Source organism: Geotrypetes seraphini, chromosome 9 (genome assembly GCF_902459505.1).
Source record: "Geotrypetes seraphini chromosome 9, aGeoSer1.1, whole genome shotgun sequence".
NCBI lineage: Eukaryota > Metazoa > Chordata > Amphibia > Gymnophiona > Dermophiidae > Geotrypetes > Geotrypetes seraphini.
Window position 1 is genome coordinate 179,166,301 of NC_047092.1, and position 24,061 is coordinate 179,190,361.

The window sequence follows — 24,061 nt, forward strand, 5'->3', positions numbered from 1 at the left end:
TTCTGAAAAAAACTGAAGACTCAACACACTTCATTGACAATCAATAGCCTACTTGACTGAGATTTCAATATCTTCAATGTTAAATGTATCACTAATTCTACTCTCCACTTCTCCCAGAAGACCTTCCACCCTCCCTCTCCCTGTCTCTTTTCCTCTTCCTCCTCTACTTCTCCGCCTTTACTCAAATTGTACGTCGCTTTGAATCTATTTAGGCACAGAGCAACTTAGAAATTATAGATTAGAGTCTGGAGTTGTCAGAGGAGGAGAAGGGCACAGATAGCAGGGATTTACTACCGTGTTTCCCCGAAAATAAGGCAGTGTCATATTCATTTGGGGCCCCAAAAAGGCACTAGGTCTTATTTTCGGGGTATGCACATGATCATCTCTCCCTTCCTCTCCTTCACCCCAATTCTTCCTCTTTCCTTTCTCTCCCCCACATGTGCAGCAACTTTCCTCCCCTCCCTCCATCCCATCCCCCTGTGCAGCAGAAGTTTGTCCAGCTTCTCTCCTTCCCTCTCTCCCATCCCTTGTGCAGCAGAACCCTTGAGCACCCCCCTGCCCCACCACGCAGCCGAACCCCCGCTTGACCTTCCATCCTTCCTTCCCCGCTAACTGCGTGCGAGCCCTACCTTCATTTGAAGCAGTGTCGGGCCGGCAGCATTCTAAACAAGCTGCTTGGCCTTGTCCAACAAGGATTTCACACTGCCACATTACTGATGACATCATCAGTAACACGACAGAGTGAAATCCCCGATGGGCAAGGGCAAGGACAAGCTGCCTGTTTAGAGTGCTGCCGGTGCAACGCTGCTCATTTGAAGGTAGGGCTAACTCGCGGTTAGAGGGGAAGGAAGGATGGAGGGACAAGCAGCGGTTCGGCTGCGCAGGGGGCTGGCGGGGAAAGACGGGTTGAAGAGATGCCGGCGAATCCCGGGACTAGAGCTTATTTTGGGGGTAGGGCTTATATTAAGACCTACCCCGAAAATGATGCTAGGGCTTATTTTCGAGGTAGGGCTTATTTTCGGGGAAACACGGTAGCTGAGCAGAGAACATAGGAGAAGATAAATGAAGAGAGATTGTGAGGAGCAGCTGAGAATGCATTTGTAGGTCAGTAAGAGGAGTTTGAATTGTGTTTGGAAATGGATGGGAAGCCAATGAAGAGACTTTAGGAGAGGGGTAACATGAGTATAGTGGCTCTCACAGAGTATGAGTTATGCAGTTGCATTCAGGACGGCTTGAAGGGGAGAAAGATGGCTGAGCAGAAGACCTGAGAGTAGTGAGTTTAGTAATTTAAGCGTGAGGTGATAAGGGTGTGGATAAGGGTTTTGGTAGTGTGCTTGGATAGGAAGGGTCAGATTTTGGTAATATTATAAAGGAAGAAGCGGCAGGTTTTAGCAATATGTTGAATCTGGGTGGAGAAAGAGAGGCGTCAAAGATTTTCCCGAGATTGCAAGCAGACAAAACAGGGAGGATGAGAATGTTGTCTACAGAGACAGAGAAAAGGAGATGTGGGGAGATGGGTTTAGGTGTGAAGTTGAGCAGCTCTGTTTTAGCCATATTCAGTTTTAGATGGCGGTGGGACATCCAGGCAGCAATGTCGGATAGACAGACTGAGACTTGGGTCTGGGTTTCAGCAGAGATATCTGGTACAGAGAGGTAGATCTGGGAATCGTCGGCATAGAGGTGATACTGGAAGCTGTGGGAGGAGATCAGCGCTCCAAGTGAGCAGGTGTAGATTGAAAAAAAAAAAAAAAAGTGTTTCCAGGACAGAGCCTTCAGATACACCAAATGATAGCTGGATGGCTGTGGAGGAGAGGCCACCATTGCATACACTGAAGGTGTGATGGGAGAGAGATGAAAAAAAACCAAGAGAGAGCAGAAACCTAGAATCCCAACGAGGACAGCGTATCAAGGAGTAGGCAGTGATCAATAGTATCAAAGGCAGCAGATAGATCAAGAAGGATGAGGATAGAGTAGAGGCCTTTAGATCTGGCTAGGAACAGGTCCACTGGACACTTTAGTAAGGGCAGTTTCCATTGAAAGCAGCATGCGAAAGCCTGACCGAAGCGGAACAAGAATAGCTTGGGATCAGGGGAAGTCCAGGCAACGGCAGTTGACAGCACTTTCAAGTAACTTGGATAAGAAGGGGAGGAGGGAGATGGGGAAGTAATTGGAGGGGCACATGGGGTCCAGTGAGGGTTTTTTGAGGAGGGATGTGACAACTGCATGTTTAAAGGCATCAGGGATGGTTGCCTTGGAGAGCAATAGGTTGAGGATGTGACAGATAAGAGGGATGACAGTAGGTGAGATTGCGCAGAGTAGGTGAATGGGAATCGGATCAGAGGAGCAGGTAGTGGGTTTGGAGGATGAGAGAAGACGTGCGATTTCCTCCTCGGTGATTTTGGAGAAGAGGATGACATGTGTTGAGGGGAGGTTAGCAGAAAGGACAGGTGCAGGGAGGGGAGGGGGAAGCAGCCTGGTTGAGAACTCACGGTGAATCTTCTTGTAGAAGAACTCTGCCATAGTTTCAGAATAAATTGAAGGAAGGATAAGAGGTGAGGGTGCTTTGAGTAAGTAGTTTAGTGTGATAAAGAGACAGTGAGGGTTGGAGCTAAAAAGTGGTTAAATGGGTATATTATTCTTGTTTAGTCAGCGAGAAGGCAGATTAGAGTGATGTTGGCATGAATTTGAAGTGTATTAAGTAGTGTAGTAGGATCTAAACTTGTTTGAGTTTCAAAGATCAATATTACCAACATACCACTCCACATTTCAATTATCTAATACTGTATTTTGTTACTTCAGTCCCATTAATAGTGTTGCAACTATAAATTCCTGTTAAATTAAAACATGGACTTCTGTTTTATTTCTCAAACACAAGAAAAAACTAGGGGGTATTAAGAATATAACATAAGAACATAAGCAATGCCTCCGCTGGGTCAGACCTGAGGTCCATCGTGCCCAGCAGTCTGCTCATGCAGCGGCCCAACAGGTTCAGGACCTGTGCAGTAATCCTCTATCTATACCCCTCTATCCCCTTTTCCAAAAGGAAATTGTCCAATCCTTTCTTGAACCCCAGTACCGTACTCTGCCCTATTATGCCCTCTGGAAGCGCATTCCAAGTGTCCACCACACGTTGAGTGAAGAAAAACTTCCTAGCATTCGTTTTGAATCTGTCCCCTTTCAACTTTTCTGAATGCCCTCTTGTTCTATTATTTTCCGAAAGTTTGAAGAATCTGTCCCTCTCTACTCTCTCTATGCCCTTCATGATCTTTTAAGTCTCTATCATATCCCCTCTAAGTCTCCTCTTCTCCAGGGAAAAGAGACCCAGTTTCTCCAATCTCTCAGCGTATGAAAGGTTTTCCATACCTTTTATCAAACGTGTCGCTCTCCTCTGAACCCTCTCGAGTATCGCCATATCCTTCTTAAGGTACGGATATTGGACGCAGTACTTCAGATGCGGATGCACCATCGCCCGATACAACGGCAGGATAACTTATTTCGTTCTGGTTGCAATACCCTTCTTGATTATACCTAGCATTCTATTCGCTCTCTTAGCGGCCACTGCGCACTGTGACGTCGGCTTCATTGTCATGTCCACCATTACCCCCAAGTCCCTTTCTTGGGTACTCTCATTCAATAACATCCCTCCCGTCGTATAGCTGTACCTCAGGTTTCTGCTTCCCACATGTAGTACTTTCTCAACGTTGAACTTCATCTGCCATCTCGTTGCCCATTCCCCCAGTTTGTTCAAGTCCCTTTGTAATACTTCGCAGTACTCTTTAGTCCGAGCTCTACTAAATAGTTTGGTGTCGTCCGCGAATTTTATTATCTCGCACTTCGTCCCTGTTTCTAGATCATTTATAAATATATTAAATAGCAGCGGTCCGAGCCTATCACTTCCTTCACTACTTTAGTTATCCACGCCGGGTCTTTTGTTCGACTCTTTTTGCACCCTTTCTGAATCTGGGGATATGCACATTTTGCGCCTCGCTCACCGTATACTTGAAACAATATCATTTTTCCCAATATTTTATTAACAGTAAACCAGGGAAGTCCAAAACATATTAAACATATTTAAGACAGCCTTATTCTTCCTTTTCCTAGCCCAAACTCTCGCTCCCACTACTCCAAACTCTATTGCTCATTCCTGCAATCATCTATTGCTCTAACTCATTTTAAGGTGATCTTTACCCATCCTAACACTCATGGCCCTCAGCCATTTTGTGCTGCATGGAACCAGTACTCCTGCACTTCTCAAAAGAGCATTACTGGATTATAAATACAGTACAGCTCAAATTTCCCAAGAGTCACAAATGCCCCCATATTATGTGTTGCTTTTTCTCTCTTCTCCTCAAATCACCAAGGTGATAAAAGGATAGGACTATGACCAGACAATTCAAATATGCAACTTTAGATAGTGTTAAACCAGTGGTCTCAAACTCAAACCCTTTGTGGGGCCACATTTTGGATTTGTAGGTACTTGGAGGGCCGCAGAAAAAATAGTTAATGCCTTATTAAAGAAATGACAATTTTGCATGAGGTAAAACTCTTTATAGTTTATAAAACTTTCCTTTAACAGTTAAAAGGAAAGATATATAAACTACTAGCTGATGCCCTGGCGTTGCACGGGTATTTAATTATAGCAATAACACAGTAAATGGATTGAAATAAAGATACTTTATAGTGGTGAATGAAATTATTTTTTTACAGCTTTATAAAAAGTACAATATTCAAATTATAATGTGAAATATTTGACAAAATGAATACAATACAACTAACACAAAACTTGATTATAAACAACAATTTTAGTTTCACCTCCAGGAGCAAGAACATATAAATTCTTGGGTGAACCCACCCTTGATCAAGCAACATAGAGTTGTCCATGGTAAAAACAGAGGGATCTTAAATCCACTCCACAGTATGTAATAGTCTGTCCCTGTGATTTGTTGATTGTGATAGAGAATGCAAGTCTCACTGGAATTTGCAATCTCTTAAACTGAAAAGGAAGATCTGTTGGAATAAGTGGCATCCAAAAGTTTCAGTATTGATTTAAACAACTCAATATGTGGAAACTCAGGTTGAAAAGAAACTCCATGCAGTTTGTTCCCAGTTCAGAATGGAACCTGTGTTCCTAGTTCAGGATATGTGAGTACTCATGTAATGTAATAACATTATGAACTGGGGTGCATGAAGGAAACAGTTACAAACACAGTTAGAACATACAAACTCTATATGTATGGTGTCCGTGGTAGAATAGAAACGATGTCCCTAGTGGTTATAGTGTCATAGAAAGTGTTTTATAGTTGGAATTACAGTGAGAATGGCAGCTTTGTACATTTTTGTCATTGACATGAATGGGTGAAATCTGAATTTCAGTTTGTAGCTCCGCCCACGTGTGCAGGTGGGCCGCGAGTCCCCCAGAACATATCACCCCAGGTAGTGAGGGATCTGCATACCAAGTTTCGTTCAAATCGGGCAAGCCGTTTTTGCGTTGGCAGCTTTTTACATTTTTTCCATTGACATGAATGGGTGAAATCTGATTTTCTGTTTGTAGCTCCGCCCACGTGTGCAGGTGGGCCGCGAGACCCCCAGAACATATCATCCCAGGTAGTGAGGGATCAGCATACCAAGTTTCGTTCAAATCGGTCAAGCTGTTTTTGCGTGATCGCGGCACATACATACATACACACATACATACCTCTGATTTTATATATATAGAAGATAAAGAGTTTTACTTTATGCAAAATTGTCATTTCTTTAATAAGACATTAACAATTTTTTCTGCGGCCCTCCAAGTACTCTATTTTTTCTGCAGCCCTCACATTTAAAGTTTAATATCTTTTTTCTCTCAAAACTGACACATTTCAATCACTATATTGAAAATAAAATCATTTTCCCTACCTTTGTTGTCTGGTGACTTTATTTTTCTGTGCTTTCAACTATGTTTCCAGGGCCTTCTTGTCCTTTGACTGTTTTTCTCTCCATCTTCACTTTCTGCCTTGCATCCATCTTTGGCATTAACTTAATATTCAATTTTTCTGCTTTCTTTTCAAAATCTACGTTTCCATGTCTTACCTTCCCTTCCTATCTCTCTCTTCTTCCATCCTATTTCCATGGTCTTGGATCTCTTTCCTTCCTTTCTCTCCCTCCCTCCTTCCTTTCCCCTGGTCTGGCATCTGTCTCCTTCCCTTCCTCCATGCCTTGGCATCTCTCCCTCCCCCTCCATGGTCTGATATCTCCTTTCCTTCCCATGAACTTGGCTTCTCTTGTTCCTCTCCTCTCCCTAGTCTTCCTTCTCCTTCCTTCCCTCTCTTTCCCCAATTGGGTGCAGCAGCAACAGAAGCAGCATTTCTCTTCCCCCTTTCCTGTGCAGCAGAAGCATTTCTCTTCCCCTTTCCCTCCCTCTTCTTTTCCCTATACAGCAGCAGCAGTGGAGCGGTGAATGGTTAGCACGGGGCGGTGAACGAGTGTGAACGCACGGTGAAGAGCGTTTGATCCAGCAGCCCCCTCTCTCCTGCCGGCCGGCGGCCATGCATCTCCCTCCCTCCTTTTCCCTTACCTTCTCTTGTTGCTGATACTGGCGATTTCTATAAGGCTATGTGCAGTATTACAGCCGGAGCCTTGAAGTTGCGTCGCGTTGCCTTCTGGGAAAGTCTCCTCCGACGCAACTTCCTGTTTCCGGTTGCATCGGAGGAGACTTTTCTAGCAGGCAACCCGACACAACTTCAAAGCTCCGGTTGTAATACAGCACATAGCCTTATAAAAATCGCCAGTTTCAACAAGAGAAGAGAAGGTAAGGGAAAGGGAGGGAGGGAAATCCACGCTGGCCAGCAGGAGGAAGCTGCTGGACCGCGTGAAGGGTGCTGGGGGTGGGAGGATGGAGAGGAGAAGAAGCTGAAGACGGGGCAGTCCATGGAAGATGTGAAGGGATGCAGGGTCTCATTAGGTTTCATCAGTAAGAGCAAGGAAATGGGGTCAAAATTTAAGAATAGTGAAAATGGTTAACCACACTGACAATATCCTCAAAAGGTTAACCAACCAGGAGAAAAAAAAACCTTTAGAGGATCTTTTCATCAGTAAGAGCAAGGAAATGGGGCCAAAATGTGAGGCCATATGCTCAGTGGTGGGATCAGCACTGCCTCACGGAAAAATCAAAATCTCCTCAGAATTGTGGTATGGGAGGAATTGTTGCATCCTTCCCTGCTCCCTGGAAACTCGGGTAAGGTGGGCCGCATCACCACACTTTCTGCTTGCTTGCGTGCCCAGGGTTCCCGGGGGGTTCTTTCTTTGCTCCAGTTGAGCTAATCACAAGGGAATACAAGATCAGCTATAAGTGGACTAAGTAGGGAGGTAGATAGATAAGCCATGTGAGAGGAGCTGAAGGGTAGTAGAAAGGAACAGATGATGAGGGAGGGAGGGAAGGGTGGTGGTAGAAAGGAATAGAACAGACCCTGAAGGGAAATGTGGAAGACAGAGTGGAGGAAAGATGCTGGAAGGGAAGAAGACAGATGACAATCTATGGGGGAGCGGAGGGAAGAAGATGAGTGCTAGACCAATGGGGGGGGGGGGGGTGAAGGGAGAGGCACGGTAACAGCAAATGGAAGACGCAGAGAGAAGACACACAGTGGATGGAAGGAATTGAATGAGAAGATGTGGAAAGCAGAAACCAGACAACAAAGGTAGAAAAAAAATTATATTTATTTATTTTTTGCTTTAGGATAAAGTAGTATATTAGTTGTGTTGATAAAAATTTATAAACAAAGCCCTACCAGCTGAACATCTCTTTCTCTAGTTCAGCAGCCAGAACTTTGATTTATAAGAAAGGAATAAGCTAAATATTGCAGTACTAAGGCTTATATGGGGATTGCAGTACTAAGGCTGCGGGGATGGTGACGGGGTGGTGAAGGGGATGGCAGCGACAGTGAAGGGAATGGCGGTGACGGGGCGGTGAAGGGGACGGTGGGCCGGGGACAGGGCGGTGACGGGGACAGATTTTTTTCCCCGTGTCATTCTCTAGATGTTCCACTGGTGTGTTTTATAACTGATTGCTTCTAGTAAATTCTTCATATTCTCATAAGACTCCTTTAGATGAGCAGAATGAGCAATTGGTATACTTGGTTTGGAATTTCCGTTGTGCAGTAACACTGCCTTCAAGCTTCTCTGGGAAGAATCAATGAAGAGACGCCATTCATCTGGACAATGCACTTGTAACAAACTGTTGAAGAGCCCATTGATGTCATGACAAAAGCACAATGAGCCATTTACAGTGAAGAATGTTGTTAAGTTATGATTCCTTTTTCTATAATGAGTTATATTAGCATCTTTTGCAAGCAAGTGCTTTTGTTTAAGCCCTGAAGCAACAAGTTTTGCTTTTTCTTTTGAAAGATTTAGATCATGAATAAGATCATCGAGCTCAGCTTATGTAAAGGTCTCTGGTTCTGAATCAGATAATTCTGGATTGTGACTAGCTGCTGCATCATCATCACATTCCTCATCATGTTCCACAGAAGCAACTCCGCCTTGTGGAGGTACAGGGACAGGCAGTGAATCATCAAGTTTCAAGTTTATTAAGATTTTGATTTACACGCAATATCAAATATTTTCAATGCGTATTACAAAAATTAAAATTTGGGGAAATAAATTACTTAAACAATAGACAAAGACAAATCCACAGACAATAAAAAATACATAAGGATTACTAGGATAAAATTACATTTGTTTAAAAAAAACAAAAAACAACAAAAAAAAAAACATTTTTAGGGAAGAACAACATCAGGAAAGGTATGGATAGGGGAAGAAAAGGGAAAAAAGAAAAGATTATCTAATTTAAGAATCAAATGCATCTCTATAAAGGTAACTTTTTAAGTTCTTTTTAAATTTTTCTAGAGAGATTTCAGCGCGTAGAAAGATAGGAAGTTTGTTCCAGAGCTGAGGTCCAAAAATAGAAAAAGTTGTATTTCTTCTAGTGCCTATTATTTTTAGCGTTGGAATGGTTATTAAATTTTGTTCTGCTGATCGTAGAGATCTGGCAGGGGAATAGGGTATTAAGTACCGATATAAAAATATTGGGGTATTAGTTTTCTGAATTTTAAATATAAGTAACGCAATTTTGTATGTTATTCTATATGAAATCGGTAGCCAATGTGCATTTCGCAGAAGAGGTGTAACATGGTCGTATTTTTTGGAATGAGTAATAATCTTTATTGCAGTATTTTGTATGATTTGTAATCTTCTTATTTCTTTCTGTGTTATGCCATGATATAATGTATTGCAATAGTCTAGCCTGGAAATAATCAGAGAGTGAATTAAAATGTTTAGAGCTTTAGGTTCTAAAAATTTGGCTAGCGATCTAATGAGGTGAAGTTTATAAAAACAATTCCTAACTACAGAACTAATTTGATCATGATAGGATAGCTCATAATCTAACAATATTCCCAATATTTTAGTTGTCGTTACTTTTTGTAATGGAAAACTGTCTAAAAAAATCATCATGAGAAACAGGCCTAATAGCAGAATCCAGAGTAGGATATATAATTTTGTGCTTAGTTTTAGCTGAGAATCCACTTGTGTTCACAAGGCAAAAGTAGCAATCTTTAATATGGTCTTGCGGTTCCCTCCATATCATTGGGATTGCAAATGACATCGCTGCCTTTCGTTGATTGAGCCACACACAAAGTCCATTGGAACAACTGGTACAGATGATATGTGGAGCCCAAGACTTAACCTGGTCACCCAATGGATAGCCATTATTGGGCGACGTTGTGCTTTCGTCGTGAATGAACCACAGACGTAACAGAAACTATCTGGATGATTAGTACAATGTCTTGGCATGATAAAGACTGATATTAATCACCGTAAATAATGTCTGTAGCATAAAAAAAACAAAGACAACTGTCATTAACCCTCCTTATATGTTTATCCTATAAATGCATGATATATCACCCAATTAACGTTTATAATCATATATAATGAGCCTCATTACAAAAATGTGACGTGCTAGTGAAAAACTAAACACAGATGTATAAAGAGGATAAACAGGAATGCAACAGACCAAGTGGATTTATATTACATCAAAGTGCTAGTGGCAATTTCCCTCTGCAAAGTTAAAATCTATTTCTAGGTTTGTTAAATGCCTCTCATCTCCTAAGATTTATCATATAAGTAAAAAGATTTGATAAGGCAATGCATATATCCTGTAATTTAATCCATTAATTCGTGAAATGTCTCTTGCTAAAATGAACTGATCTAAGAGAAGCTGCTGAAGATAACCTGAAAATAAATTATTCAATATTATGCAGGTTTACTAAAAGAAGTGTTTACTTACTTAACACAAGTACTCTTTCTCTAGGGCTAAGCCTGCAGAATTTGAAAAGTTACAAGTCCACCAGAAGGCTATATTACCCATGATACCTGAAGAGGCTGAGAACACAGCAAAGGCAAAATATATCATTGTTTCACAGTAGGAAAAAATGTTCATAATGCTAATTGTGAGATTTAGGTGAAAGAAATACAGTAAGTAAAAAAAATTACCACTGAAGTCAAATAATATACATTAAAAATTAATATTGATAAAGTATTTACTAAATATCGCTTACCTTTACTGGGGAAATATGAGAATGGGAAACAAACCCATGCACATTTTCTATCTGTGATAAGTTTTTCTCTGATACATGGACTAGCTCTGGACTTCTCACTTCACCAATTATATGGGGAGAGCTATTGTCTTGTGAAGCTGCGTCATCATCCTGATATCGATATTTCTATGGAAAGAAAGAAAACATTTTGTGCAAAAATACACAGGGCCTTTCTACTCAAGTCCAACTCAAATCTTCTGCCATTTGCATGCCAGCAGCTAGCAAACAACTTACCACAGGTATAGCACAAATCAGGCTAGTTCAAGTTCAGTCCTCCATTGTAAGCAGCTCTCTATCATGCATTATTCATTAAGAATATCCTGAAAACCTAGGGCAGGATTTTCAAAAACCTGCATTAAAAAGCAACGGTCTAACGTAGCCCTTTTGATAGAGAATCTAAAAAAGCAAGACATTTTCAAAAAATCCCGCATGCAAATAAGGTTGGCGGACAGCAGTGACGATTCACTAAATTTGCATGTGCCCATTGCTGGTGACAGCAATGTGCACATGTGCAGAAAAAAACGCGTCAAGAGAAAAAAAATACCCCCAAAGCACAGCAGCCCACTGTTAAACAAGAAATGCCCCCTCAGCAGCGGGAGAGATGCCCACTCTCCCACTGCATAAATCCACACTGTGACTAACCCAACCCCCCTCCCCTCCACCATCAGTGGGAGAGATGCCTACACTCTCCCTCTGCACGAAAATCCCCAACCTGACCCCCGCAGTGGGAGAGATATCCACTCTCCCCACTGGCAAGTAACCCCCCCCTCGCAGCAGGAGAGATGCCAACTCTCCCCTGTTGGCAAGTTACCCACCCCCTGCTGCCATCTCCGCCACCCCCCCTTCCCTTATCTGAAAGTTGATGAGCCAGAGGGATGTGGGTCCACTCCTCCCAGCTTCCTGCGTCGTCTAAAATGGGCCATCCCCTCCCCAGTGCATCTTGGGATGCATCGGGAAGAGGCCTAAGGCTCTGATTGGCCCAGATGCCCCATAGAAGGGGCTTTAGGTATCCGGGCCAATCAGATCCTCAGGTCTCTCCCCAGCGCATCCCAAGAAGTACCGGGGAGGGAAGACCCATTTTAGATGATGCAGGAAGCTGGGAGGAGCGAGTCAGCATCCTTCCAGATCAGGTAAGGGGAAGGGGGTGATGGAGACAGCAGTGGGGGGTGGGGGTCAGCAGAGACGGCTGCAACAGCTGCAGGGGGGTTACTTGCCAGCAGGGAAGACTGGGCATCTCATGCTGCGGGGGTCAGGTAGGATATTTTCATGCAGCGGGAGTGTATGGGCATCTCTCCCGCTACAGAGGGGAAGGGGGGGGGTCAAGTCTGTCATGTCAGGTATTTTCATGCAGCAGGAGAGTTTGGGCATCTCTACCGCTACAGGGGAGGGGAGGGTCGGGTCAGTCGTGGCAGTAATTTTCGTGCAGCCGGAGTGTGTGGGCATCTCTCACACTGCAGGGTGGGTTGGGGGGGTCGGGTCAGTCGCGGCAGAGATTTTAGTGCAGCGGGAGAGTGTGAGCATCTCTCCCGCTGCAGGAGGGGGAGGTCGCTGCCATTCCAGGAGGAGAGTGGTTTGCCACCACTGCTACCGGGAAGGGGTGTTGTGATGCAGCGGAGAGAATGGGCATCTCTCCCGCTGCATCACAACACAGGGGGTTCTAGCAGTCTGTAACACTGACTGGCACTCCTGGATCAATTGCTTTTTTCAGTCATCAAAAGCCAATGCTGCTTTTTAAAAATGGCTCTGCATTTTTTAAGAATCCACCGTAGGGCTCATTTCAATGTTGAAGAGCCTATTTGCATATCAGTGTCAGAGATTGCTAGAATCCTTGCTAAAGCCGGAGATAATCCCTTTTGATAATCCATCGCTAAACTGCATACAGGCCAAACCAGTGGTTCTCAACCCTGTCCTGGAGGACCACTAAGCCAATCGGGTTTTCAGGCTAGCCTAATGAATATGCATGAGAGAGATTTATATATAATGAAGGTGATAGGAATGCAAATCTGCTCCATGCATATTCATTAGGACTATCCTGAAAACCTGATTGGCCTGGTGGTCCTCCAGGACAGGGTTGGGAACCACTGGGCTAAACAACTGGAAAACAGTTTAGCGATGGCGTAAGTTTTGAGAATCTGGGCCCTAGTCTGCCCTCAAAAGGCTGAATTTAGATAAAACTAGCTTTGCTATACAAATCCTAATTTAAATAGTTGTTTACAGCTCTCCTAGATTTACCACCAATGCCACAAAACTTTTAATCAGTTTCAGTGGTTTATTATTGAATGGATTGTTGATTTTCAAGGGAACCAACAGTCATGTTTAATATTGCATGAACAGCTCTGGATTTTTGAATTATAATCTTTAAAACCCAAGATGTGAAATGACATGATCAAATGGAATACAATTGTGTAAGCTTCTGTTATTTCAATAAAGTTTGGCATTATACATCATCACATTTTCCTTTTACTGTAGGAGGACACTGGTGTTCTAAAGTTGTCCACCATTTGTTCAAATTACCAGCAACGAAAGATTAGGTTTCTTACCTCTGCTAATCTTTCTTGTAAATATCCTCTGGAGTCTACACAGTAGAGTTGTTAATCTCTTCCAGCCTTAAACTGTAGGAAACTTAAAACCAAGTTCTAGCCCCTCCTCCTGTGGTCATCTCCTGTTACTCACCTCTGGAATCTCAGTTAGTACACAAGCCAGGTAGATCTATAGCAAAAACAGGGAACAAAAGAAAAGAGAGAGGGGGGGTGGGGCCTCCTCGCTACATATCAAGTCTGCTCATGAACAACAATTTCAAAATAATTAGAGTCCTAAGGTCAAACATTGCATAAACATCAAATATGAATAGTGAACAAACTAAAAACAGTATAAATTTGGATAAAGTAAACACTGCCCTGAGTGCACCGGTAGGGACGAAAATTCGGCCATCCCAAACCCTGGACTGGGCGAGGTTTGGTGTATGGTCCTGTACACTGAGGTCAACCAAACCCTGGCCAAGAAAAGTAACCCTTTAAAAGGTAATCTGCTCAGTGTGGCTGCGGAAGCAGAAACTGAAGCAGAAGCGATGGTGGACACCACCCACCTGGAATCCAGAGGTTGGGAAGATTCCATCTGCTGCGCAGGATTCTGAGGTGAAAAAATAGGAATGGCCTTTTTAAACCAGGATTGCCTGACACATCATATTAAATTTCAGGAGAAAAAAATTATCCGGTAGCCAGGGCCGCTCAGTGCGCGTCTAATTTCTAGCACTCAGAAGGGTTATGAAGCATTTCCCCAGAACTGTGCTGGCTTAATGCCTCAGCGCCGTCCACATCCTTTTTAGGGTCACCACAGGCGAACTTCGCAGCACTGGTAGCAGTAAGTCCCCTCATAGGTCACATGCGTGGAAACTGGCTACGAAACCGACAGCCATCTGCTGCAAATAAGACATGAATCCATGCCATCTTGTCCTGAGGAGGCCATCTGAGAAGATTGGAGCAAAAACGAAGCTCTAAGTACAAAAAATATACTTTTGAAAGTTTTAATGAAAATCCAAGGTGGCCACCGCGTGTGCCGATTTTGCCCTAAAATGGCCCGGGATAAACACAGGGAACCCAGGAAAACAGCAATTTTACATTTTTAGAGGTGGGGGTTAGGGCATGCAGGGAAACCACCCAAAAACCCTTTAAGACCCCTCCAAATTGCCAAAACAGGCATGCATACAGCAACTCACCCTAATCTGTACTGCAATGGAAAGAATGGCAGGCAAGCTGAAACAAGCAAACATGGAGATCTATTACCTCAGGAAGCTGGAAAAACTGGACTTTACTTCTTCTGTCTCACCTGCCCTGTCACCCGTCAGTGACTTCCAAGACTTCCGGATTACTCAGGGAAGGTATGCGGTCTAGTCCCGATCCCAGCCGCGCCTCAAGAGAACCGTGCAGCCTGCCCTCTACCCCTTAAAGGACGAACCCGTGGTGAGTCAGTTCCCAATCCCGGAACCCCAATCTGATGTGTGGGCTGTCCGGGGGGGGGTTTACTGCAGCAGCAGCAGCAGCAGCAGCAGGGAACCCCCCCCCCCCCCCGAAACAGACAATATTAGATAGAAAAGTTTTTGATCTCCCGCAGAAGGATATCCCCGCAGGGTGAATCCGCAGCATGCCAAATATTAAATTAATATACTAGAATTTAGGAAATAAAACACGAGCAGAAAAGATGAGCCCATACAGCAAGGCTGTAGTAAACGAAACTGAGATTCCAGGGGTGAGTAACAGGAGATGATCCCAGGAGGAAGGGCTAGAAATTGGTTTTAAGTTCCCTACAGTTTAAGGCTGGAAGAGATCAACAACCCTACTGTGTAGACTCCAGAGGAATTGTACAAGAAATACTCTGTAAATAGCACCTAGATTGACTACTACCTACAAATATGGCGCCAGCCTTGTGTTAATCACACATAGGCACCGTTAATAAAATTGCAGCTACCGGCACCTAGGTGCCGAAATGTAGACCAGGGTTTTAAAGGCCTACACTTCCGGCACAAAGCAGCACCTACGGTCTTCACCCTTAACCACACCTACTTTTATCTTAGGCACCGCTAGTTGCCATGCTGTAAGCACGATTCCAGCACCTACTTTATTTTTGACAAGTTTTTAATTGGTTTCAAATGGCACGGTCAATTACCGTGATGATTAAAGTTAATTAAAGCAATTAAGTTAAGTACCAGTAGGCTTGATCTAGACACTGTTTTCAGAATCCAGGCCTTAATGTATATAAAAAAAATATTCTGAACAGCAAGAAATTCAGACTTCGTATGAAATGTAAGAACTTTCTGCAATAAACAATGTAGCAAATACTTAATCACACCTTAAAGAGTGTGCCAGGCATTACTGTAGCTGTGCCTCCATACCATTTCTTGACACCAAACTTATAATAACGCTCCACAATGCCTATGGGTGTCCCAAACTGGGTCTAAAACACCCTAGGACTCACTTGTTTAGTGTATGAGAAAATGTATAAATTAAATTCAGTTAACTATTTTCCCAACCAAATTTTTATGCCCTAGTAGTGTCTTTAACAAATACATATACTGTAAATGCACTTATCTGAAATGGTGCCAGCAGTATCACCAAATCATAATCAGAAGCATCAGCATTTTTTTTAATGATTTGGTGATACTGCTGGCAACATTTCAGATAAGTGCATTCATATGTATTTGTTAAGCGACACTACTACAGTGTAAAAAATATTGTTGGGCTAACAGTGAATTGAATTGAATTTAAACACTTTCACACACAAAACAAGCAAGTCCCGCCGGGGGATGTTCTTAGACCCAGCTTGGGATACCCAAAGGTATTGTGAAGTGTTTTTATAAGCATGGTGTCAAGAAATATTACGAAGGCACAGCTACAATAATGCCTGGGAGGCAGCAAAGGCTGTCCTCTGGGGCGAGGCACCTTATTTCTTACACAATAGCTGGGAATAAATATATAAATGCAGACATCATTCAATTGGAAAACATGTTAAATAGGCAAAATTTAAACGAAAAAAAAAACAACAACAAAAAAAAACTTATAGCACGCCTAATTCTTCTACTCGAGAAAATTATTTGACAACCCACTCAACGCTCAATTCACTACTCCATATCTAGTCTGCCCATCCACAGTAACCATTATCTCTTTCTCTCTCCAAGGGATCCCACGTGCATATCCCAGGCCCTCTTGAATTCACATACAGTCTCTGTCTCCACCACCTCTTCCAGGAGACTGTTCCATGCATCTACCACCCTTTCTGTAAAAAAGTATTCCTTAGATTACTCCGGAGCCTATAACCTCTTAACTTCATCCTATGCCCTCTCATTGCAGAGTTTCCTTTCAAATAAAAGACTCGACTTGTGCACATTTACATCACTTAGGTATTTAAATGTCTCTATCATATCTTCCCTCTTCCGCCTTTCCTCCAAAGTATACAGATTGTGATCTTCAAGTCTGTCCCCATATGCCTTATGATGAAGACCACGTAGCCTTCCTCTGGACCGACTATCCTTTTTCTATCTTTCTGAAGGTGCAGCCTCCAGAATTGTACACAATAGTCTAAATGAGGTCTCACGAACGTCTTATACAGGGCATCAATACCTCCTTTTTCCTACTGGCCATATCTCTCCCTATGCAACCTAGCATCCTTCTAGCTTTCAACCTGTTTGGCCACCTTAAGATCATCACATACAATCATACCCAAGTCCCGCTCTTCTGTTGTGCACATAAGTTCTTCACCCCCTAAACTGTACCATTCTTTTGGGTTTTTGCAGGCCAAATGCAAAAACTCTACCTTAACTGCATAAGCCTCGAACACTTATGATTTTAAAGTGTTTGAGACTTCTGCAGATGAGGACGGAGCTTGCGAGAATGGGGCAGGGACAGGAAAAGAACTCAAGGGGATGGCACGGGAAAATGAGTTCCCGTGGGGACAGGGAATAGGTGTGGATGAGGCAATGGTGAAGGGAGGAACACTTTATTTATTTTAAACATTTATAGACCGCCTAAAAATTAAGCAGTTTACATAAGAACATACATAACACAATTACAAATCAGGTTTAACAGCAGCAGTACTTCTTTACGTTTCTTGTAAACTTATTGAAACAATGCATAGAAAATCATAGCAATGTAACTTTATCCTTGTAATTTTCCTCCCACTATATATTACACTATATATTATAGTTTTCAGCAATCTCTTGAAAGTCATTCGATCCGTGCAAAGTCTCAAGCTCCCAGGAAGTGTATGCACTAGTTTCATAGCAGCTATTGAGAATATAGAGGCTTTCGATCTTACATAGTGGACTCTCTCTTCTTTATCTATTATCGACTTCATCCCTCCCTCAGACCTCAACCTTTAGTCGCTAAGACTTGAATACGAGTCAATGGCACTTAATACAAAGTACTTCTATCAGAGTTTATTATTATAAAGTCTAGTAGTTTTGCCCACATAAACCTGCTTTCAAGAGCGTAACATTGGCTGCAAATTTTACCACTGTAGGTCAGGATGGTTACATTTCTAGATGCCATACATAAATGCCCTAAATAACAGCTCCAAGGACAAACCAGCCTTAAAAACTTGAAAGACCAATTATTTTAGATCTAGCTTTCGGAAGACTGTAGATGGTGGAGCCCCTTAGAAATACTGATTATAATGCTATCAAGTTTGAGGTAACCATATATTTTTAAAAAAAAAGACAGAAAAAGTTAAAACTATTTAGAAAGAAAATATAAGAAGCAGTCACAAGTGTTAAAAATCTGCATGAAAAGTGGAAACTGTTTAGTATACCATCAAAAATGCTCATATAAAACATATTCCACAAATTAAAAGGGCTAAGAAAAAAACAGTACCTTCTAATATGGCTAAATTGTGCTGTGAAGACGTTATTAAAGCAAAAAATCTTTTCTTTAATACAAAGGTGTCAAGCTCCTTTCAATGATGGACTAGATCTGTTACTAAAACCTGAAGAAGGCTAGGCTAAGTTTTTATATTAGAAGGAAGGTGTCTCTGATGTCTTGCTATACAGTTCTAGACTGCTAACTTGCAGCTGCCTATACTGACAGTGCTAGAATACCCAAGCTGAATTTGTTCCATGTACTCAAGAGGCCCTGCTAATCACAGCAGCATCATGTCCCCCATCCTGTGGCAACAATAGTCTCAAAGATGCCTGAAACACCCCCCTAGTCTTTAAACCCATTACATTAACGGGTGCTAGAATAGAAACATAGAAAGAAACATAGAAAGATGGCGGCAGAAAAGGGCTATAGCCCATCAAGTCTGCCCACCCTACTGACCCACCCCTTTAGTCTATGCCCTAATAACCCAATTCCTTAACTTAACCTTCGTAGGGATCCGACATAGGCATCCCATTTGTTCTTAAAGTCTGGTATGCTGCTTGCCTCGATCACCTGCACTGGAAGCTTGTTCCAATGATGGGTCAGAGGTGGAAGAGATGATCCTAAGATACTGTTGCTATGTGGAATCCCTATTTTCTAGCTGGAAGAGGATTTCTGCTGCTACCAAAGGGCCACTCATCCCCTATCCCACACACACTGATTATATTGATAGTTCGGCTTTATCGGAATCTGCTTCCATGTAACTTCCGTCCGGTCTTTTAAGGCGTACTATCCCTCCTGTGTTCCTTTTCCTATCACTAATATACCTGAAGAAGGATTTGTCCCCTTTCTTAATGTTTTTTGCCAGAGTTTTTTCCACTCTAAGTTTGGCCTCTCTAACTGCCGTTTTGACCGCTGTAGACCTTGTCCTATATTCTATGTTAGCTACTCTTTCCCCCGAGCGCTTGTAGGAAAGAAATGCTTTTTTATTCTCCTTAACGAGTTGCGAGATTTCCGTGGTGAACCATTGAGGTTTATTGTTTCTTTGTCATTTATTTACTGCCTTAATGAAGCAGCTAGTTGCTTCGTGTATGGTTGATTTCAGGGTTGACCACATAGCTTCCACATCACCGGTCTCTGCTTGGCCCTGCAGCGTCCAGTGGACAAAATCTCCCATACATGTGAAGTCAGTTCCCCGGAAATTGAGTACCTTTGTTTTTGTGCTTGATTTAGGGAAGCCTTTCCTAAGGTTGAATCATACTATATTATGGTCGCTGGAGGCTAGCGCATCTCCTACGGAAACTTCTGAGACACTTTCCCCGTTGGTGAGTACCAGGTCGAGGATCGCCTGGGCTCTAGTGGGCTCCATTACCATCTGTTTGAGACGTGCTCCCCTTATGGAGGTTAATAGCCTCCTGCTGGCGCTGGTTGTCGCTGAAAATGTGTTCCAGTCTGCATCAGGCATATTGAAGTCTCCTAGCAGTACAGTGTCGTCCCGTAGAGTGATATTCTCTATGTCTTCAATTAGTTCTGCGTCCATGGTTTCCAGTTGTCTTGGGGGTCTATATACCACACCTAGATACAGGCATTTTTCACTGCCTCTTGCCAGGTTTACCCAGAGGGACTCCCCGGTGTACTTGACCTCTGTGATCCTGGTGGTTTTGATGTCCTCTTTGATGTATAGTGCTACCCCTCTGCCTAACCTGCCCTCTCTGTCCTGATGAATTAAATTGTAACCCGGTATAGCCATATCCCACCCATGTGAGTCCGTGAACCAAGTTTTGGATATCGCCACCATGTCTAGGTTGGCATTTCTTATTTCAGTCTCCAATTCCAGAATTTTATTGCCTAAACTGTGTGCATTAACATACATGGCCCTCCATACCTTGTGTTGGCTACGTCCCTGTGAGGCGTTTCCTTCCTGAGTTGGTGTGACCCCTAAAGAACTGTTTGCAATGTGGGTACTTACCTTGGTTATGGAAGCGGTGTTTCGACTCACCTCATCAGGATAGTTCCTTACTGCACCAGTAAGTGAGTGGGTACCCTCCCCCGATTTAGAATAGATGTGTGTGTCTTTCTCTCTCTGCTTGGCCGCTTTCTGTCTGTCTTTCTTTCTGTCTCTCTCTTTCCTCGGCTGTCCACCACCACCCCTTGCCTGTTCCCCCTATCCAGCAGAAGCCCTTCTCCTTTTCTTTTATCTCCCCCGTGTCCAGCAGCACCCCTACCCTGCTCCCCCTGTCCAGCAGCAGCCCTTTTCCCTCCCCCTATCCAGCAGCACCTCTTCCCTGCTCCCCCTGTCCAGCAGCACCCCTTCTGGCCCACCAGAACGAACCTCATGTCCATATCTCTCCCTCCCCCTTCTGTTCCCTCCCTGAATCTCTCTCCCTCTCCCCCATCTTGCCTCCTCCACATCAATTTCTCCCTTCCACCCCGCTTCCCTCACTCTGCAATGCACCCCTGCCAGAATCTACTCCTCCCTCCCGCCTGCTCATCCACCCGTGTTTATCTTCAAAGAAAAGCACTGCACCACGCTGTTGCTGCAAGAGGGGGAGGAGAGAGAGGGACAGGCAAGTTTAAGTAGAGAGAAATGGATTCACCCTTCCCCGAGCTGCAGCCGCTGCCTGGGCTCCCAGCACACTGTCTGCCTGCAGCTCGCGCCCAGCCCCGCTGGCTCGTGACTCACTGGCCAGAATCTGGCACACCTAGCTGGCGCCCGTTCTCAGGCAGCCCTTGTAATACTCATCCTTCTAGCTGCAGGAGATGAGCTAGAGCTGGTTGGCCGCCCGAACCGGCATGCTGGTGAAAGCCCATTAAGGCTCGTCTCCCATCTTCCTGCCCCCGAGCGCCAATTCAGCGCATGCACCCGCCGCCAGCACCTGCCCGCTTCCCAATGACCACCTCGCGGCCCACTGCAGCCAGCCCTAGCGGAAACAGAAAGTTGTCAGAGGGCGGGCCACAGTGGAGAGAAGATGGCGAGGCCAGCGCAGCATGACCCAGCACTTTTCTTTGAAATGAAACGCGGTGGGCGGGTGAGCAGGCTAGGGGGAGAAGTAGATGCCGGCAGGGGTGCCTGTGCCCCCTCCCCCCCCCCGTTCAGATGCATATGGAGGTTTCTCTGGTGGTGAGTAAGGGTGGAAGGGGGGAGTCCAACATGGAGGGATACAGCACATTGTCAGCCGTCCTAAATTCCATTCAACTATTGCTCTCAGCTGTGCTGCTTTATAATAGTTCTCCAAAGAGGGTAACTCTAATCCTCCTTCTGCCTTAGACTTAAACATTGCCTGTTTTCCAACCCTTGGGTGCTTTCCTGCCCATATAAATCTGAGTATCATATTATTCCATTTTTGAAAATACTGTTTTGGAACAACGTAAAAGTGGAACTGTTTACAGATATCTCTCCAGTGAACTGGACACTTTTGTTCCAGTAAAATTATATACCATTAGTAAAGGACATCCAGAAAGAGGTGGAATAAGTTGTTCATCTCTTGGCTAGGACGTATGGAAGTGGTAAAGATGATGGTTCTCTCTAAGTTTCTCTACTTTTTCCAAGTTAAGCCATCCACTTTCATGCACAAAAAAAAAAAGAGCTTTACAAGTAACATTACAAGATGTTGTGTACACTTCCCCCTCCGTATTCACGGGGGTTCGGGGCACAGCCGACCCACGAATATTAAAAAACCGTGAATAATATTCAGGCCGGTTCTGCCCCTAACCCCCGGCTATTTTAAGCCCTAAAAGCTCCCCTTAAGCCTTACCTGGTGGTCTAGCGGGTTTTCGGGGTAGGAGCAATCTTCCTACGCTCCTGCCCCGTGCAGATCGCTCACAGGAAATGGCTGCCTTGAGCTCCCGTAGTCTCTCGAGCCACTTCCTGTGAGTGATCTGCACAGGGCAGGAGCGTGGGAAGATCACTTCTGCCCCAAAAACACAATAGACTACCAGGTAAGGCTTAAGGGGGGGGGCTAACAGGGCTTAAAATAGCCTGAAATATGAAAATGTATTTTTTTATCTAAAACCGCGAATAAGCGAATCCGAAGATACGGAATTCGTGAATACGGAGGGGGGAGTATATGTTTAATTGGAAACCGCTGTGACTCCAGGCAGTATATTAAGTTTTTAAATAAAGATAAAAAATTTGTAAAACTTGATATAAAACAAAATTTAAACTTTTTTAAAATTGTGTAAATGCTCCAAAAAAGGGTAACTGTGTACATTTAGCTGAAATAACTATTTAAGGCATGGTCTATAATCAAATTTACAAAGAAACATGTACAATATGAAATATATGACACCAGATGTGTACTGTACTCATTCCACTTAACTGCAAATATATTGCTAGTAATAAAAAAAAGTCACCACTTTACCAAATTAGACCTGGCACTTAATTGGTCTACAATATCTTTATCTACTTGCATAATATAGATATTTATTTAACTTTACTCAAACTACCACCCAGTTTATTAGGTTTCAATTCATGAATGTTTCTTGCACTACTATATAAAATTTCAGTTAACAAGTATATCAAGTACCACTGCACTAGCTTTTAATACCAGTCTAACCTTAAGGACATATATACCTGCTATAACAGATTCAAGGTTCATCAAACCCAGCATCCTGTCTCCAACAGGAATTATGCAGTAGATCCCAAATTATAGATTTTTTTTCAAAGTTAGCTATCCTAATAACTTTAGGCACTTTATCCTTCACACAACTGTCATTTTAGAATAGAGCAAAATATATCCAGTTCCATTATTTAACAAAAAAAAAATTAAAAATGTATTTCTGTTCCAACATGCAGGAGCTACTCCATTAATTTAATGCTACAATTACTAAAAGCCCAAGGCACTGTATTTGTAAACCCAAGCCTGTTACTATGATCAAAATGTCAGGAGGCATTTCCAGTCCTGCATATCAATAGAGAGGCTCCTGTGTATTTAATCCTCCCAAAGAGGAAACTGCAGGGAGTATTAAAGCTGATTAATAGAGAATGGTAACATTTTATGATGCAGCATTCAGTCAAACTCATTTCACACATCTCAAATGTGAATGTGCAAGAATTAATTTTTAGCCAAATATGAGAAGCCATACTAATTGAAAAAGTACTTATATAATCTTAAGCTAAATGTTACAATCATACCGGTCAAATCCATTTAAATTAACTCATCACTCCATTTGAAAATATATGGCAGAAATAAAAGTATCCAGAAACATTATAAGGACCCACCTTACATCCAAACATTAGTGAAATTGTGTTGCTTGTGCGTGCCACTTTACAGTGGCATAGCATCCGAGAACAGCAATCCAAGTTTCTGATGCTAGGAGACATTTTTTCAGACCCTGGGCATTTCAATCGATCCATGATTAAGATTCCAGATAAACACCTCTGTAAACGCTGCTTGCTGCTTGCTCTGGACATTTAATCTAGATCCACAGATTTCATTTAAAAGCATGAAAGTAAAGTAAGTCTATGTGAAGACAGATTTAATTTTCCAGAGTATTTTCCCCCTTCAATCCTTTCCCTCACACTCTTATTAGGAATTTAATTTACCTGAGAAAAAAAATCATTATATCCATTTTCAGAACGCTAGGACACCATTTTCAGTTAAATATACAGAACCAATATTACAGGAGTATTGTTTTGAGGCCCAAAATCTTATGAGGATCCTTTCAAACAGGATTAAAGGAATGAAGTACTACCTGCCGCAGTGCAAATCTGCTATTTCCTCTATGAAAGTGAAAGGCAACTCCAGCAGAGCCACCGTGCTCAATGTATGCTGGCTGCTGAGAGGGAGGGGCAAGATATTGCTGCAAGGGACTCCTATAGCTTGACAGAGATAAATCCAATTCCTTTTGCAAGAGAAATTTATCACTCCCCATCTTAACACACCCAATTTAAACCCTGAATATTTTTTAAACCTCTCACTGTAAATACATTAACAAAGTAAATCTAATATCACAAACTTGCAAAAACTGTGCCAAATGTTAAGACTAAATTGATTTAGATTTTAATGTCATTTAAGTAGAATGTATTACATAATTCATTCACTGCTTTCTTCCAGCTGAGATTGTATAAAAAATGACAGTTAA

General features: G+C 42.9%; 1 protein-coding gene across 12 annotated transcripts in view; it reads right to left on the reverse strand.

Moving 5' to 3' along the window:
* DLG1 (discs large MAGUK scaffold protein 1) overlaps window positions 1–24,061 on the reverse strand; it is a 329,809-nt gene that overhangs the window by 245,899 nt on the left and 59,849 nt on the right. For 11 of the 12 annotated variants that reach the window (XM_033958212.1, XM_033958209.1, XM_033958208.1 and 8 more), the window contains exon 4: window positions 10,593–10,757. The exons of the other annotated variant lie outside the window; for it this stretch is intronic. Coding sequence is in view for 10 of the 11 variants with exons in the window: in XM_033958209.1 (XP_033814100.1) it covers window positions 10,593–10,757 (165 nt within the window). In the remaining variant the exon portion in view is untranslated. The remainder of the gene's footprint in view (window positions 1–10,592; window positions 10,758–24,061) is intronic. 12 annotated transcript variants of the gene reach the window in all.